General features: G+C 43.9%; 1 protein-coding gene and 1 long non-coding RNA gene across 2 annotated transcripts in view; both read left to right on the top strand.

Annotated features, from left to right (window-relative positions):
- The window catches only part of LOC310644900 (ATP-binding cassette sub-family C member 12-like), a gene marked incomplete at both ends in the record, with an annotated part of 41,816 nt that extends 39,725 nt beyond the window's left edge, over positions 1 to 2,091 (top strand). The window contains 2 exons of the mRNA XM_083370233.1: positions 936 to 1,100; positions 1,966 to 2,091. Coding sequence (XP_083226359.1) covers positions 936 to 1,100; positions 1,966 to 2,091 — 291 coding nt within the window. The remainder of the gene's footprint in view (positions 1 to 935; positions 1,101 to 1,965) is intronic.
- The window catches only part of LOC310645094, a 296,214-nt gene that overhangs the window by 207,796 nt on the left and 70,574 nt on the right, over positions 1 to 17,844 (top strand). The gene's annotated exons all lie outside the window — the stretch shown is intronic.

The following is a 17,844-nucleotide window of genomic DNA, read 5'->3' as shown; positions in this document are numbered from 1 at the left end:
ATGAAGAGATTGGACAACCATTTGTCTGAAACAGTATAGGATTTCCTGTCTGAGCAGGGGGTTGGACTAGAAGACCTCCAAGGTCCCCTTCCAACACTATTATTCTGTTATTAAGTCAAAAACATGTTTGAAAACCAACACCAACAACAAAGCCTTGATTCACACAACACAATATTTAGGGGTATTGGAATAAACCGCAGTTATCTTTGTTTGTGCAACGTGTGTCTTCTGCACATTTTAATATGTCTAGGTTCACACAGGACCTTAATTCCAAACGAAGCCAACCGCAGTTCATCAATGCATTACAGTCATTGTAAAACCCAAAGGTGCTTTTTCAAAAGGCAACTGGACTTTGTTTTTCCTTGAGGATGTTTCACTTCTCATCCCAGAAGCTTCTTCAGTTCTGCCTGAATGGTGGAGGATGGAAGCATTTATATTCCTTGTAGTCATCTGGTCGTTAGCACTCTTTCTGAAAGTCCTGGAAGCCACTTAGAGGTTTATCTGTGTCCTCGGGGTCACCAAAAATCGTGCAAATGGGTGTTTAATTATTCACTCTAACACTATCCAGGTGACCTTGAGGGCACAGATAAACCTCCAAGGGGCTTCCACAACTCTCGGAAAAAGTGCTAACCAACAGATGACTGCAAGGACTATAAATCCTTCCATCCTCCACCATTCAGTCAGAACTGAAGAAGCTTCTGGGATGAGAAGCGAAACGTCTTCAAGGAAAAACAAAAGTCCCGTTGCCTTTTGAAAAAGCGCCCTTGGGACAGTCATGACCTGGATGACAGAGAATTTCCATAGGCAATAATTGCAAGGCCATCTTTGCGCATCAGCCCTCCAGTTGGCGAGTTGCCTTGGCTACTTTTCTTTCCCTTACTTGCCCTTGTAGCAAAAGAAGACCACTGCCCAACCTGTGTGAATTCTCCCCGCAGATTATCCTCCTTGACGAAGCCACCGCTTCTATGGATTCTGAGACAGATACGCAGATTCAGAGGGCCAACCAAGAAACACTTGTAAACTGCACAGTCTTGACAATAGCACATCGCTTAAACACCATTAAAGAGTGCGACCGCATTTTGGTGATGGATAAAGGCAAGGTATTGAACCGGGAGAACAAACAAACAAACTCTACAGAAGACCCAGCTCATCAAGTAACTGATGTATTGGACGTTGGGATTATTTTCAGAAAGGAATTCTTTGGGGTCCTTTTTTAACAATAAGGATTCATTTCGCGGAAAAGGGAAAATGATTTTTTTCTCTCTCTTAAGTAAACAATATAGGGGAAAGGGTGAAATGCAGTTTATTCATAACCAACACCCCAGTAGACACCCAAATAAGGGGAAATACAAAAATGAATTCAAACAATCTTAACCCGAAGTAAAGTGATAGGAAGCTAGCCCTGATGAGGTTATCTAGTTGGGTAATGAAACATCTGCAAGAAAACAACCAAGCTCAGAGAACACCAATGACCCTGCATCCCTTTTCTCCTCCTCCTCCTCCTCCTCCTCCTCCTCCTCCTCCTCCTCCTCCTCCTCCTCCTCCTCCTCCTCCTCCTCCTCCTCTCTACAAACTCCACTGCCTTCTAGCACTGATAATGTTACAAAGTTGGGTAATGAAATGTTTGCAAGAAAACAACCAAGCTCAGAGAGTGCCAAGGACCCCAGAGAGATGGGAATCTATGGCAGATTGCACATATTCCCAATCATGAGTCCTACTTTAGAAAGCATCCTACAATAAAGGCGCACCCAGGGCAAACCCAATCCACAATGAAGGCTCAGAACAAGTCAACTGTTTTCTCTTACTGAGCCCTTCTGGATTCTTCCCCCTCTCATCCTTATTCTCCTTCCTCAAGACAACTTTTAGGTGATGGGAAATGCAGGGAACTCGCCGTACGCTTGCTTCATACTTGACATTTGCTAATGCATCTGACATTTCTTATGTTTCATTCCTGATTATTTGCAGGTAGTTACTTTTGGCAAGCCGGAAGAGATTTTCAAACATCCCAGTTTAGATTTGCCAGGAAATCTCCCAGAAGAGGAAGGCAAGACCACCACCACTAGCAGCCGCAACAGCAGCAGCACTTTCTAGGTGGGCTTTGGACAACTGAGGCATTGCAGGGAGAAAGGCAGTCAATGGAGAATTCATGCTGAACTCACCCAACCTGTCCACAGATATTATAACTTTCCACCGTTGATCCCCTTCTACTTGGTGAGTTCTGAAGCTGGCATGAAGCAGGCCATTAAAACAGAGAACGTGCCAAGGAACATGGAAAGAAGCACCATGAGCTGTGTGTCCAACGGGCTGCTTTCATCTTGTGTTTGGCGTGTCAAAAATAAAAGGAGCCACCGTTTCGTGTGCAAAGAAAAAATGCTTCTCTGATACATTGATCTCCAGACCAAGGGTGGGATGAAAACCTGAATACTGGAACATTTGCAATCCATTAGACTTGAATGTATTCTAGTATAACCAACTGCAAATGTAGTTGGTTCCAACTAAAGTCTCGTTGACCTTAGCAGAGTTTAATTACAATTCATCATCCTAACCATTGTCTGTCCACTGCAGGATGAAGGCCTCTTCCTCATGTTCCCAACCGATACGGTCTTGAGCTTACTTGCGCCAAAGTGGGCCTGCCATACTTGCTGATGCCATCGATCCATCTTGTTCTAGGTCTCTCTTGATCAAGTGGGACCCATTCTGTGACTGCCTTGGTCCGTCTGCCATCAGTTCTTCTTGCTTTGTGACCGGCCCATTTCCATTTCAATTCTTTTACTCCCTTCCTTGATCGCATCGTATTTGTTCTCCAATCCAAGTGCAGGTCTTCCTATCTTGTCTTGTGATGCCGATCAGGTGTCTTTCCATGGCACTTTGCACAATTAACGACCATTATCACCTTCAAAACAAAGCCAGAAATGCAGACTTTTTCTTGAAGGAAGCATCCGTATCCTGGGTGGCAATCTTGTACCGTCTTAGAGAGTCTGATTCACTGACTTCAGTGAGGCTTAAATTTAAGCAGCTCGGCCGAATTGCAGGAAGTAGTTCTTATCTCTAGCTTTTGGTGCATCCAGTAATAAAAGGAGACAGGCACGATCCAGGTGGAGGTTTTAAATCTCCCAGGCCTTATAACCAAAACTAATCAAAACATTTAGTGTGTGTAAAAGCCTCCTTGCAACCCATGAATTGTAGAACAGTGTTCCAACGGCTGAATTGGGCCTGATAACATACAAACCTCTCTTACAGGTTGAGTCGCAATTGAGTCACAAATCTCTTGTTGCTAAGCGAGACATTTCTTAAGTGAGTTTTGCCCCATTTGACGACCTCTCTTGCCGCCATTCTTAAGTGAATCACTGCAGTGGTCAAGTTAGCAACTCGGTTGTGAAGCGAATCTGGTTTCCCCCGTTGATCACGTGATGCCAGGACATTGCGATCGTCATAACTGCGAGTCGGTTGCCAATTGTCTGAATTTTGATCACGTGACCCCGGGGATGCTGCAACGGTAGTAAGTGTGCAAAACGGTCATAAGTCCCTTTTTGCAGTGTTTGTTGTAACTTGCAACAGCCACTAAATGAACTGTGGTAAATCGAAGATTCCCTGTATTCTCTGTGAGATTAGATTATATTGGATTGGATTGGATTAGATTATTATAAACAGCTGCGTTGCTAATAAACACAAGATCTTCATTGTAAATAGGGTAAGGAAACAGTCATAAGCATGACCTCGATTGTTAGTTTTTACAGGGAACTCTTTTACCTGGCAAAGCCACCCCTGGTCACGCTGATTTATCTTTCCGCTATTCGTACGGAATCACAAACAGTCCTATTGGGAAGGATAAATATAGCCATTTAATTAATATTTGCTTGTTCCCATGGTTTTACTGCCCCCAGATTCCTAACTCATTGCCATTTTATTGTGTACAAATAATATTCCTACATTCATATCTGGCTTTAAATGTCAGTATATTACTACTACTACTACTACTACTACTACTACCATTACTATTCGGCAACTCCTTTTGTTTCTTTTTAGCATGAACAGTGTACCAGAGGCTGCCTTTGAATATCTAACAATAGTGCCGAAGCGAGAGTCTAAAATGTTCCTAATGGATGCTAGAGTGGGAACATCATAGCCTAATGGTAACTACAATTACATGGGCTGTCTTCAGATGTTGCGGGATCAGGTGCAGAAGAGAACGAAGCAATACCTCCTTCTGTTAAATGGATAGCAACTGGCATGACTCATCGGCCGTGCTGGAATTATCCAAACAGAGCATTATGTTTCCTGCAGGAGAACTGATCTAGCAGAATGTTCCCTGCTGAAAGAAACTGTATATTGTGTGGGAAAGCCAGCTCACTAGCTAAAGCAGGGGTCCCCGGCCACCGGGCCGCAGCCTGTTCAGAGCTGGTCCACGCAAGGGGCGGGCGAGTGTGCACCCACACAGCTCCACTTGTGCAAGCAGTGGGTACTCACACTCCACACAAAGCTGCTCTGGCATGAACGGTGGGCACTCAAACACACAAAGATCCACTTGCATGAGCAGTGGGCACTCACACATACCAGCTCCACTTGCATGAGCTGTGGGCACTCACACTCACACACAAAGCTCCACTTGCACGAGCGGTGGGCACTCACACACACAAAGCTCCACAAAGCTCACACCTGAAGCTCCATTTGTGTTAACTTGCCCAAATAGAACTGTATGCACGCCCACTTGCACAAATGGAACTGTGGACACTCATCTGCACACCTACCACTCCCACGGAACAGCCCCATATTCCCCCCACCCTGGCCAGGCCACCAAACTGGAAAGGTTGGGTTCCACTGAGCTAAAGCATTGGTCATTTGGATTTGCCAAATTGTTGCAGTGTGGACTGTTCAGGGCCATGCCCCTTTTCAAGACACTCCATTCCTTACATTGCCATTGGTCTTTCTGATCTATCTCCCTTCTTTCAATTATCAACCACTATTTCATGGTCACTGACTGTGCTCAGAAAGGCACGGCCTTCCTCATCTCCACCGCATATATTTCCAAAGTCACGGATGCTTAAGATTTCCAAACGCGGAGATTAAATGCTGTAGCAATTATAACTTCTAGAAGTAATTGCAATCTCTACCTAAAAGAAGATTATCAAGTCGCTACTCAAGTGAAATCAATCTAGATTCAAATAAACACAACACACCTGCTTAATTTCATATTCTGGTATGCAAGCATGCCTAATATGAGTTTTTAGGAGCCAATCATGGAAAAATATGATCATTCTCGTATCCTGATTATGAACATCTCAGCTGTACAAGTCCATATTATGTTAGATAGCTCTTTTCCTTAATCCAGTAAGGCTTGCCTGACACTATCAAATCTTTCTTGCAAAGCCCCTAACATGGCTATCCCAAAGATAAAGATGTTGCAGCTGGGAAATTGTTTTGGGAAAAGATAGAACGGATATTGGCCGGTTTCAGTCTTCAAACTAACAGAGACAGCAGCTAGCTGAGAATAGCAATTTACTCAAGGCTGAGTTGATAACAGCAGATAAGGGAAGGAATGTAAATCAGAAAAAATCTCTTGGGAAAAAAATCTTGCCTGGGTGGTTCTGCTTTCGACAGGAGCACACCGAAGAATAGTCAAAATCCAGTCCAAAGTTCAAAAAGCCAAGTCAAGTCAGTCAAGCAGTCCAAAGTCAGAGTTTCAGAAACATTTGAATGTTGCAAGGTCGGTAAACCATTTTCCTTTAATCCTTTTGGAATACAATTTTCACACACCTTTACCTTTGGACATTTTGTCTGAGAACTTTAAAAATGGTCCTCTAAATCTCTCTGGAAGGTAGTACATTGAAGAAAGGTCTCCCTTTTTTATGACCCTGTAATCTCTTGCTTCAAGGTGGGATCAGGGCGACTGAGTAGAACTGAGTGTTTACTGGCTGGATGCCCTTCCTGACACCTACACAGAGTTCACAGCAGATATTTTCTTTTTGCACCCTGATAGTGAAATATCTGTCACTTCCAAATAGGAGGCAAATGCCTTGACCACTAGGCCACCACACCAGTCAAAGAAAGGTCTCTTAATATATCACAGTAATTAGAAATATTAAGGAAAAATGCAACAGAAGTCGATCCTTTATCAATTGCGACCTTGTTCTTGAATAGAGGAGTCACAATCTGGATCAGACCTATCTACATTGATAGAAAACTTTCCAGTCTCTCGGGTATGACTTCCCCCCTCCCTGGTGTAAATCATACATTTGACTCTTGCTGTGGATTGTGACCTAAGGGGGTTAACTTAAACAAGCAAATTAGCCCTGTCCTTCCCCCCACCCCCTACCCCCCACCCCAGTTGGCTTTTCTTCTTTCCTCAAACAGCACATCTGCAAATCGTTTACTCTTTAGGTTAATCAGTCTATTGATTAATCCATTGCAGCTCTAATGGGTAATAAATCAGCTTAAACAAACACAACCCCTTTCCTTTTAACCTCCCTTTGAAAGCATAAAATCCCATTAGGGGACTGGCGCAAGCCTAAGTGAGAATGCCTTCAGAACCTTTGCAAATTATTTGGGGCATAGAGACACCTCTCTGGTGTTGCAACAGGCGTATGTTCAGGCTCATTTTTCAACGACTGAGCAACTGAAGCAACAGCCTTCCTGGACAGGGAACTCACGCCAAGCGTGACAGCCAGCTACCCAACTGAGTAAAAACCAACCAGCGAGCAAGGAGAGGGCACCAAGGGAGGCTCCTGGAGAACCCAAAAGAGCAGGTTAGCTGTTGGATGCCCAGCTGACGTTGACACAAGAGGACAATGTTTTCAAGGGCTGTTGCTGATGGCATTGATAAATGACAGCGATTTCTGGAGCTGAAGAAAAAGTCAAGTGAAGATAAAGGATAATAAATGGAGAAATAACATACTTGACACCAGGACTAGGGAAGCAAGTACAAACAGGAGTGATTGATTTGTTTTTTTTTTGGGGGGGGGGAGATGAAAGCCATCTGGGCACAACAATATTTCTCTACAGTCGATGTTGGGCACTGAACAAGAAACTAGGACATTTTAGCAGGATGGGTGTCTGTAGAGAGCTGAAGAGGCTTCTTGGATGAGAAGCGAAATGTCTTCAAAGAAAAACAAAGAAAGTCCAGTTGCCTCGTGAAGAAGCAACTCTGGGAGGTACAAGGTCTCCTGCTTGAGCAGGGGGCTGGACTAGAAGACCTCCAAGGACCCTTCTAGTTATATTCTGATTGATTGATTGATTGATTGATTGAAATGGTCTAGGGTCTTCTGCTTGAGCAGGGCACTAGACTAGAAGACCTCTATGGTCCCTTCTAGCTATATTCTGATTGATTGCTTGCTTGCTTGATTGATATGGTCTAGGGTCTCCTGCTTGAGCAGGGCGCTAGACTAGAAGACCTCTATGGTTCCTTCTAGCTATATTCTGATTGATTGATTGATTGATTGATTGATTGATTGATATGGTCTAGGGTCTCCTGCTTGAGCAGGGCGCTAGACTAGAAGACCTCTATGGTTCCTTCTAGCTATATTCTGATTGATTGATTGATTGATTGATTGATTGAAATGGTCTAGGCTCTCCTGCTTGAGCAGGGCGCTAGACTAGAAGACCTCTATGGTCCCTTCTAGCTATATTCTGATTGATTGATTGATTGATTGATTGATTGATTGATTGATATGGTCTAGGGTCTCCTGCTTGAGCAGGGCGCTAGACTAGAAGACCTCTATGGTCCCTTCTAGCTATATTCTGATTGATTGATTGATTGATTGATTGATTGATTGATTGAAATGGTCTAGGCTCTCCTGCTTGAGCAGGGCGCTAGACTAGAAGACCTCTATGGTCCCTTCTAGCTATATTCTGATTGATTGATTGATTGATTGATTGATTGATTGATTGATACGGTCTAGGGTCTCCTGCTTGAGCAGGGGGCTGGACTAAAAGACCTCTAAGGTCCCTTCTAGTTATATTCTGATTGATTGATTAATTGATTGATTGATTAAAATGGTCTAGGGTCTCCTGCTTGAGCAGGGGGCTGGACTAGAAGACCTCCAAGGTCCCTTCTAGCAATAAGCTGGCCAGGAAATTCTAGAAATGGGAGCACTCACTCAGGCATAAGGCACCCATCTACAACATAATGGCCGCCCAGAGTCCCCTAGAAGAAGAAAAATGGGTGGCATAAAAATTTAATAAACAAATATGTACAGTTTCGGGGGGGGACATATCTGAAAGAAGCTCATCCCTCCCATCTCAGCACCTGGGGGGGAATCTCTGCAAAATTACAACAGCATCTCTCAACCTGTACGTTCTGGAGTAAGCTTCCTACTTTCCCGAACAAGAAAGAAAGAAAATTGGGATTAGCGTCCACAGACACTAGCTAGCAGGAAGATGACGTTCGTAATAGGAGAAGACAGGAAGGGCAACAAAATCGGAGTCAGAGAGAATACAGGCAGTCCTCAACTCTCAGCAGCTCATTTAGTGACCATTCCGAGTTACAACAGAACTGCAAAAAGTGAGTGATGACTGTTTTTCACTCTTATGACCATCGCAGCGTCCCCACGGTCACACGATTCAGACACTTGCAACTGACTCATATTTATGACGGTCCCAGGATCATGTGATCCTCTTTGGCGACCTTCGGACAAGCAAAGTCAATGGGGAAGCCAGACTCTCTTAACGACCGTGCTACTAATTTAACAACTGCAGTGATTCGCTTCACAACTGTGGCAAGGGAGGTCATAAAGCAGGGCAAAACTCACTTAACAAATGTCTCACTTAGCCACATGCATCCTGGGCTCCATTCTGGGTGTAAGCTGAAGATTATTACCTGTGGCAGCAAGGCTTCGTACTTTAGCAGTTTAGTCAGACCGTTTATAAAGAAGACAGAACAACAGGGAACAATATGGAATCATGGCGATAAAAGAAAGGAATTAATTTTTCAACCCTCAGACGGTGCAGCACGTAAAACATGAGAAGCACTGGCAATTGTTTCCGTTCACTCTTACGGTGCTCCATCTGAGCTGCAAGATCTAGGACAGATTAATAACAATATGTAATTTTGATTTCTGACCGGGTTGGTGCAGATAGCACAATAATCTTGATCCACACTTGTTCCTGTAAACATTGCCATTTGTAAAGGCACAACGGATGCTCTCCTCACCCCTCCCCTCTCCTTATAGCAGTTTCCAAATTGATTCCATCGATTGAAAAATTGCAGAGAGATGCGCTGATCCATAAAATTCTGGTAGCAATTATTCCTTTGTTCCTCGGCTTCCGTTGCTTTTCTTGCGAAAAAAAATTAAAAAATAAAAATGATGTGATCCTACACACTCATTCCTCTTCCCGTTGTCTCTTCTCGACCAAATTGTCTTCAGGGTGAATCAAAACCTCTCATTTAGCTCATCTTCCTGCAGGAGACCAAATGCCACCCAAATTATACATCTTGGTGTTTTAACTCATTCCGATTAAACGTGGGCGGATCTGCCTGTCAATTAAGCCTGGATCAAGAGTTGCGGTCCTGCTACTCAGCATGTAAATTTCCCATCAAATGGAATTCTAAATAACAGGTTAGCCACCCCCTTGGCTCAAAACAGAAAGATAATATATAAATCCAGCGGAATCAAAGGGTCAAGGCTACAGATCGCTTAGAGCAGACATGTCAAACACAAGGCCCGGGGGCCAGATCCGGCCCGTGAAGTGGTTTCATGCGGCCCGCGAAGCCATCCTGGAAACAGTGAGGGAACGGCCCCCACTGCCTTGGCCCTGGCCCAGAGACCCTCCTCCTGCCAGAGACCCTCAGATCTGTCCCACTCCTGCCCAGGCCCCCATAGGCACCCTTGATGCCAACGTTGTAGAGCTGGCCATGCCCACCCAGTAGGCCATAGGCACTCTAGCCACGCCCACCCAGTAGGCCACGCCCACCCTGGCCACACCCACCTGGCCCCCTGAGGGCAACCGCAATGCTGATGCGGCCCTAAATGAAATTGAGTTTGACACCCCTGGCTTAGAGGGAAAAAAAACATACCAAGTAAAACGTGACAAAGAAATGAGCAGGATGCAAATGAATTTTCTTCTGCCGATTAAGTCAGGGGTGGAACCTCAGAGGTCACCCATAATAAATGATTCCTGGGGTGGAATCCAAAATGCTCAATGGAGTGATTGCAAAATCTTGATTATTCAGAGGCATAAGGCTTTTAAAAATGCAGAAAGATACTGGGCAATTAAAGCGAGGGATAAATCTACCTTGCAAGGTTGTTAGGAGAAAGAAAATGGGGCAAGAAAGACTTCCCCCCTCCCCTGCAGTACAGGTAATCCTCGACATGTGACCACAATTGAGCCCAAAATTTCTGTCGTTAAGTGAGACTCTTGTTAAGTGGATTTTGCCCCATTTTACGACTTTTCTTGCCACCGTTGTTAAACGAATCACTGCACTTGACAAGTTAGCAGCCCGGTTGTTAAGTGAATCTGGCTTCCCCCATTGACTTTGATTGTCAGAAGGTCGCAAAAAGGGATCACTGCAACCGTCATAAATGTGAGTCGGTTGCCAATTTTGATCACATGACCATGGGGGTGCTGCGATGGTCGTAAGAGTGAAAAATAGTCATAAGTCACTTTTTCCCGTCCCGTGGGTAACTTTGAACGGTCACTAAATGAACTGAGGGAGGGGGTAGTCTCAGAATGCATTGAGTTGCTGGATAAAAATAAAAATGTCTTTGATTTTTATAACCTGTCCACAACATTTGAGCACCGATGTATTAATTTATCAAAGGGAGATTGTGGCTTACTTAACCCGGATTCTCTTAACTGACCTTACTTTCTTATTTGTTACCCCAGATGAATAAATGATGTGAAGTCAACTGGGTGTAGGAATGAAAATACGGTTTAGGGTTTCCTATGAAATGCAGGTTGTTGCGAATGCCGTCATACAAATCAACCGGCGCAATGCTTGGCAAGGGATGGCAGCCATGATATTGTTCATCCTTCTTTTCTTTTCTATACACTGAAATTGTGCTAGATTGGAAGAGAGATCCCATGCTTGTCTATGAGTTATTAGCCCTTTCCCAAAGCCCTTGAATTCTTTGCAGAAAAGGGCAAGGTAAAGTCATCAGCCTCGTCCTCCTCTCCTCCTTCTCCTCCTCCTCCCCTCCTCCTCCCCCTCCTCCTCCTCCTCCCCCTCTTCCTCCTCCTCCTCCTCCTCCTCCTCCTCCCCTCCTCCTCCCCCTCCTCCTCCTCCCCCTCCTCCTCCTCCTCCCCCTCTTCCTCCTCCTCCTCCTCCTCCACCACCTTCTCCTTTCCACAATCCCCCTCCCTTCTAACACTGATGATGTTCCCTAATTGAGTAATCAAATGTCTGCAGGAAAACCATCAAGCTCAGAGAGCATCAAGCACCCTCCTCCTCCTCCTCCTCCTCCTCCTCCTCCTCCTCCTCCTCCTCCTCCTCCTCCTCCTCCTCCTCCTTCTCTACCACTACCACCATCACTACCATCAACAAACAAAAAAATCCCTGTTTAAAAATACAGAAAACCTCATTCAACTTAAGAACAAACTATCTGATCTTTGACCAAGAACCAACCTAGCTGGTTATAGTTAAAGGATCCTGCAACTGGGCAGGACATACACCATGAAGAATCACCGCTCACTCGCCCCCGGCAGCTTGTCGTCCCAAGACGTCTCTCTGACCACGTCACCAAAGCTTGAGGACTCCCGCCAGACTGAAGGTGGAAAACGTAACCTGAGCCCAAGAAAGGAAAAAGGACAGAATTAGTTACACAGAAAACCCCAATCCCATCTCACTGTGAAGCTCAGCTCTTGTTCTGCCATCTATTCCTGATTCCATTCTAATGACCCTTAGTTCAAAAGTTCGAAGGATTGCTCATCTGATTTACGAAAGGAACAAACTATATGCAAGCCAGAGGTTTTTTCCGTTTGCTTCAGGAGAAAACACACCTGTGCAAAGAGCGATGGCTCTTTAGGCCATTCTGCTCAGGGGTTTTATTTCACACGGGGTCAGAAGCTGCTAGGATATTGCAGTGGCAGGTGGGGATGTCCTTGAGAGATGAGGGGAAGAAGGCTGTCTGGGGAACAATCAGATTAAAGGAAGGGAACTGCACAAGGGGAAAAGAAAGAAACTCAGAAAAGGTCAACCCGAACTTTTCAGGCTGTAAAAAGAGGAGAGGGAAAGGTTTGTACTTCCAGACTTGCAAGATTCTATTAATGTTGTCTGTTCTTCTAAGTACAGAGAGGCCCAAAATGTCCAGAGGCAAGAAGAGAGAGAAAAAAAATCAATGCTTATTTCATGATCGGAATAAAAACAGACTTTCAGTTTTGAGCTCCTTTAAATTTGTTGAGTGGATGGTTTCTCTCTCTCTCTCTCTCTCTCTCTCTCTCTCTCTCTCTCTCTCTCTCTCTCTCTCTCTCTCTCTCTCTCTCTCTCTCTCTCTCTCTCTCTTGCTCCCTTGCTTAACCATTTGTAGTGAACTGAAAATCTTTGGTGATTTTGCTTCTCCTGCAGCAAAGAAGACGGATTTGGGGTAAGGAAAAAAAGGCTGGTTTAAGAACTTTGAAACAGGGTGCTGAATGCTACAAAATATGTAGGATCACATTCCATTTGTAAGCAGGGTTGAATTTGAAGGAAAAGATGTCTTGAACATTTCATTTGTTTTAGTTGCACTACTCTCTGTTCTTGTTCTCCAAATTCAAGTGAGTTGTGGTGGCGCAGTGGTCAGAATGCAGCATTGCAGGCTAGCTCTGCCCACTGCCAGCGGTTCGATCCTGACCAGCCCAAGGTTGATTCAGCCTTCCATCCTTCTGAGGTCGGTTAAAATGAGGGCCTAGATTGTTGGGGGCAATATGCAGGGCTTTTTTGTCATAGAACGCTCAGAACGGAGTTCCGGCACCTTTTTTTGGATGGAACCTTGTAGGATAGGCAAGGCGGGTTGTATGACATGTGTGAGTTCCGGCACCTTTTTCTTTTACAAAAAAAGCACTGGCAATATGTAAGCTGCTTAGAGAGGGCTGTAAAAGCACTACAAAGCGGTATATACATCTAAGTGCTGGCTTCTTTCCTGGCTTCTTTCTCTCTGTGTTTTGGAGTTGGGGATGGTGGGGGGGGGCTGCTGTTATAAATGCACCGAGCTGAGCCTTCGCAAGACTTTTCCGGTGGATTGAAGAAAAGAAGTTGCAGGCAAGATTCGATCAATGTAGCCTTACAATAAAGCAGAATTATCTCATCTAGCTGTGTTCCCTGTCTAGTTTCCCCTGCAAGGCCAGCATCAATCTTGAAAGTCTGAAGGTACAGTTCCCACCCTCCATCTCCTTTACAATCTGAGAAACAAAGGAGGCTCTCCTCTGAGCTTTTGCCCAGCCCATTATATTGCTGAGGGCTACGTGGTCCCTTCTCTGACCAGGCCCTCAGCAACCGTCTAGTCGCTCTCTTCCCTCCAAGGTCTTTCCCAAGTACCACGACACAAGCAGACTCACAATGAGTTGCTCAGTGAGCAGAAAATGAATTTGTAAAGGACTAGGGAATTCTGCCAAGGGAGAAAGAAATATTCTGATGACAACTTCAATGCTGGCCCTTTTTGAAGTTAATTCTTACCTACAGAGTTGTTACATGTCTAGAGGGAAGGAAAGCAATGATGACAGCCTCTCTGCTTCCAGGGATCTTCATTTTAGAAGTGAGTCTGACAGCCATAAAGTCTACACACATCCCGGGGAAGTCGAAGGATAGGCAGCAGAGAGGAGGAGAAAAATCAGAGAGGCGTTAAACCAACAAGCCAGTTACAGGAGACATTTATTTCCCCCCAACCCCCACCCCCTTTGTTGAAGAGAAGCAATAAGAAAGACCCCCAAGACAGTTTAAAGTGATCCTTCCCATGTGGCTGCTGGCAGAGAAATGGCTTGCTTCCTCTTTTTTAATCACATCACTGAAAGGTTTTTGCTCATGTTCAGAGAAAAATCTACACAGTTATATTGCCTAGAAACCATGGTTATAGAAAAGTAGGTAACAGAGGAAAAAATGTGTATCCTTTTAATTTTTAAATGCATCCTAGCAGTACCAATAGCACTTAGACTTATATACCGCTTTATAGTGCTGTCACCGTCCTCTCTAAGAGGTTTACAAAGTCAGCATGTTGTCCCCCCCCCAACAATCTGGGTTCTCATTTTACCAACTTTGGAAGGATGGAAGGCTGAGTCAACCTTGAGCCGGTCAGGATCGAACTCCTGGCAGTGGGCAGAGTTAGCCTGCATTACTGTGTTCCAACGGAAGGAAGGAAGGAAGGAAGGAAGGAAGGAAGGAAGGAAGGAAGGAAGGAAGGAAGGAAGGAAGGAAGGAAGGACAATAGCACTAGCACTTAGACATATACCAATTCATAGTGCTTTACAGCCGTGTCTAAGTGGTTTAAAAAAGCCAGCCTATTGCCCCCAACAATCTGGGTCCTCATTTTACCGACTTCAGAAGGATGGAAGGCTGAGTCAACCTTGAGCCAGTCAGGATCGAACTGCTGGCAATGGGCAGAATTAGACTGCAATACTGCATTCTAACCCGTGCGCCACCATGGCTCATCCTAATTATGTTTTTTTTTATATAACATGAACTCATTGCTTAAAAAGACTTAGCAATCTTCACCTGCTTTGCAGATCTTAGGAATTACAATGTTGATGTTTGGCTTACAAGGACACAACTTCTCAGGTTTTAGCAGCCTTACAACCCTATTATTCTATATTCTAAGTTCCCTTGAATTGAACTTGACTCCTGTTGACCAGGTGTCCTCGTGCTGCTTTTGTCTAAAAGATTGTTTGTAAAACAACCATTTGGAAGTGATTTGTGATAACTTTCTTCTGGAACTTTTCAAATTCCCAGTCAAACCAACCATGTTGTGGTTTTCTGATGGTCCCATGTCCAAATCCTAGGTCTAAGTAACAAGTCCAATTTAATTAGTTGTGGAGAGATCAGCCATGGCTTTGCCGATTGCTGAATATTGTATAAACCATTAATCTCTAAATCAAGTGATCCTAAGCTCCTGTTTCTCATTCCAGTTCTAAATAAAACTCTCTTTCCCCATTTGTTCTTGCTTGGGATCAGGCACTATTCATTTATTGGCTGAATGTTATTGCTCTTTCAATTGGCCTAGAATGGCAAGAAGGAGAAACAAAACGAGCCATCGAAGTAAAAAAGAATGTTTCGGTTCAACAGAGTGAGTTTGCTTTTTCTATTGATTTATTTCTACAATCATTAATTAGATCCGTCTGAGCAATGTACTACATTATGGGATTATTGTCAAATTTGTAGCTAAATTACAGTCTTAACTCAAAGCAGTGATTTAATTTAGTTCTTACTCGGGTGCCGCTGATGGCCGTTGCAGAATTCCACAATCAGATATTCAGTGGAAATAAATAGAAAAACCCAGATTGCGTAAAATAAAGCCATTCTTTCTTTTGTTATATCAAATTAACGGCCCTTCTTGAATTTTTTTTTAAAAAGTCCTTCAATAAAAAGGTTCTGAAGCTGAATCGCTCTGAACGTACATGGAGGAATACTTCTGCCAAATGCCCCTTTAAGAACAGCCATTTTCAAAAAGAGCCATTTCCAATTTCTATTTTAGGAAGCGAGCAAGCGTTGAATTTGGAAACACATGTTCAAGTTACGCTCCAAACTCTCGGCCGGTGTGTAAGTGGTTAGATTTATAAATGTTATTCACTGTCTCAGAAAAACTCAGCTAAAGTTTGTAAGAAGTGGTACGACCAAAAAAACGCCGCATTTGAACTGTGCAAACTCCTGTTCAATGCGTTCTGATTTGCATCTTTAAACTGATAAATGAATTAGAAGGGAAAACATTAGGGCCACCAGCTTTGGTCTACCAAATTCTCAATGACTACCAAGTGAGGTGTCAGAGGTTTTATTACGTATACCCAACTCAGTGGGCTCTTGAACCCAAGATAGCCAACACAACCACAGAGGCCCCTAGGTAACGCATACACAAGCACGGTGGTGGGAACAACTTTTTAAGAGATTTTACATTTTCTCATAATTTTAAACAGTGATTATGGTGGCATAGATCTGTGTTTCTCAGTGTCGGCAGCTCTAAGGTGGACGAGCTCCCAGAATTCCCCTTTTCAGCAAGCTGGTTGGGGAATTCTGGGGGTTGAAGTCCACCCATCTTAAAGCTGCCAACGTTAAGGATACACGTAGCCCTCGACCTAACGACCACAATGGAGTCCAACGCTTCTGTGAAGCGAGACATTTGTTACGTGGGTTTTGCCCCATTTTACGACCTCTCCTTGCCACAGTTGTTAAGTGAATCACTGCAGTTGATAGGTGACTCACCGGTTGTTAAGTGAATCTGGTTTTCCCATTGTCTTGGCCTGTCTGAAGGTCGCAAAAGGGGATCACATGGGATACAGCAACGGTCATAAATATGAACCAGTTTGCCAAGCATCTGAATTTTGATCGCACGATTATGGGGAAGCTGCAAAGCTCATGAAAAACGGTCGTAAATCACATTTTTCAATGGCAATATAACTCTGAGCGGCCACTAAATGATCTGTTGTAAGTCAAGAACTCCCTTCACTGACATGGATGATAGTCAAAGAGAGAGAGAGTTGAGGAACAGGGAGATGAGAGATGAAACCTTTTGAAGGTTAACAGCACTCCAATGACTCATAGACAAATGCAGCAATAACTACAACGGTCTCAAGTGTTTTCCCATTCGGAAGCAAAGGGGGGGGGGAAGAAGAAGAATAAACTGCCAGTAGCTCTCCCCTGTGGGAGCAGTTGTTATATTTATTTTTCTGTTTTAAAAGTCCACGCTAGAAAAAGTCCTATGTGTATGCGTGAGGGGAGAACTGAGCATAAAGCAGCTGGATAAATTTAAACTTCTCCCACTGCTGATTCATTATAGTAAGCGGATCTGAATCCGTCGATGGGCCTCCATTTATGCAATCCCTTCCCCTGTTTTGTTTTTCTTGGTGCTAGAGCGGGCTTTGCCGGTCACCACTGTGAACCTTGGAATTTTTTCTACCACTGGCCTCTTAAATGTAGATGTCGGTTGTTGTTATTTTTTAATGTGGATCTTTGGAAGTTGTGGCAGTCTTCTGGGGTGAATTCAGAAGCAACCTTTCCCACCCCTTGATCTGTTTGAAAGGTAACAGGAGAGAAAGAACTTCCTCTGAATTTTGTTCATGTGACCACAAGGGATGCTGCAATGGCCTTAATATGAAAAACGGTCCTAGATCACCTTTTTCACTGAGGTTGTAACTTTGAACAGTCACTGAGCAAATTGTTGTAAGTCACAGACTACCCATAGTAGGGTAAGCTCATTAAACAAAAAAGGAAGGAAACATCATGAAATGTTAGTATGACCATCTGAAAAGGATCTGAATTGTGTCTACTAACTTGTATGCCGTGCATTCCTAGGTATAGGAAGTAAAAGCTATAGGCAAAACAAATGTAATTATGCTCTCCCTTCATGGAGATGGAAGGTCTGGGATCAGGCATGTTGGGGGCAGGAAGAAATACATTAAGGTATAATTATATCAAGATTGTATCAAGGAAATACCAGGCCATCATACTGAAATAATCTTGTGCCAAAATTAGCCCGAGATTGCTTCTATTTTGAGCTGAAATAGCAAAGCTCAAATCTACAAGGTGAATGTTTGACACACTTCTGGAAGTGGAATCGAACAGAAAGGGAAGTCAACTGCCCACAACCAGTGGCTGAACAACCCGACAAAGAAACAAACCCTTTTATTTATTCATCTATTTAATTATTCATCAAATTTCTACACTTCCCATCTCACCTACTCTGGGCAGTTTGCAAATAAATATTTTAAATGTCAGCTCCAAGTGAGAGTAGCAAA

This window comes from Vipera ursinii, assembly GCF_947247035.1.
Source record: "Vipera ursinii genome assembly, chromosome: 10".
Lineage (NCBI taxonomy): Eukaryota > Metazoa > Chordata > Lepidosauria > Squamata > Viperidae > Vipera > Vipera ursinii.
Note: the sequence above shows the minus strand (reverse complement) of the source record. Positions and strands in the feature narration are given on the sequence as shown.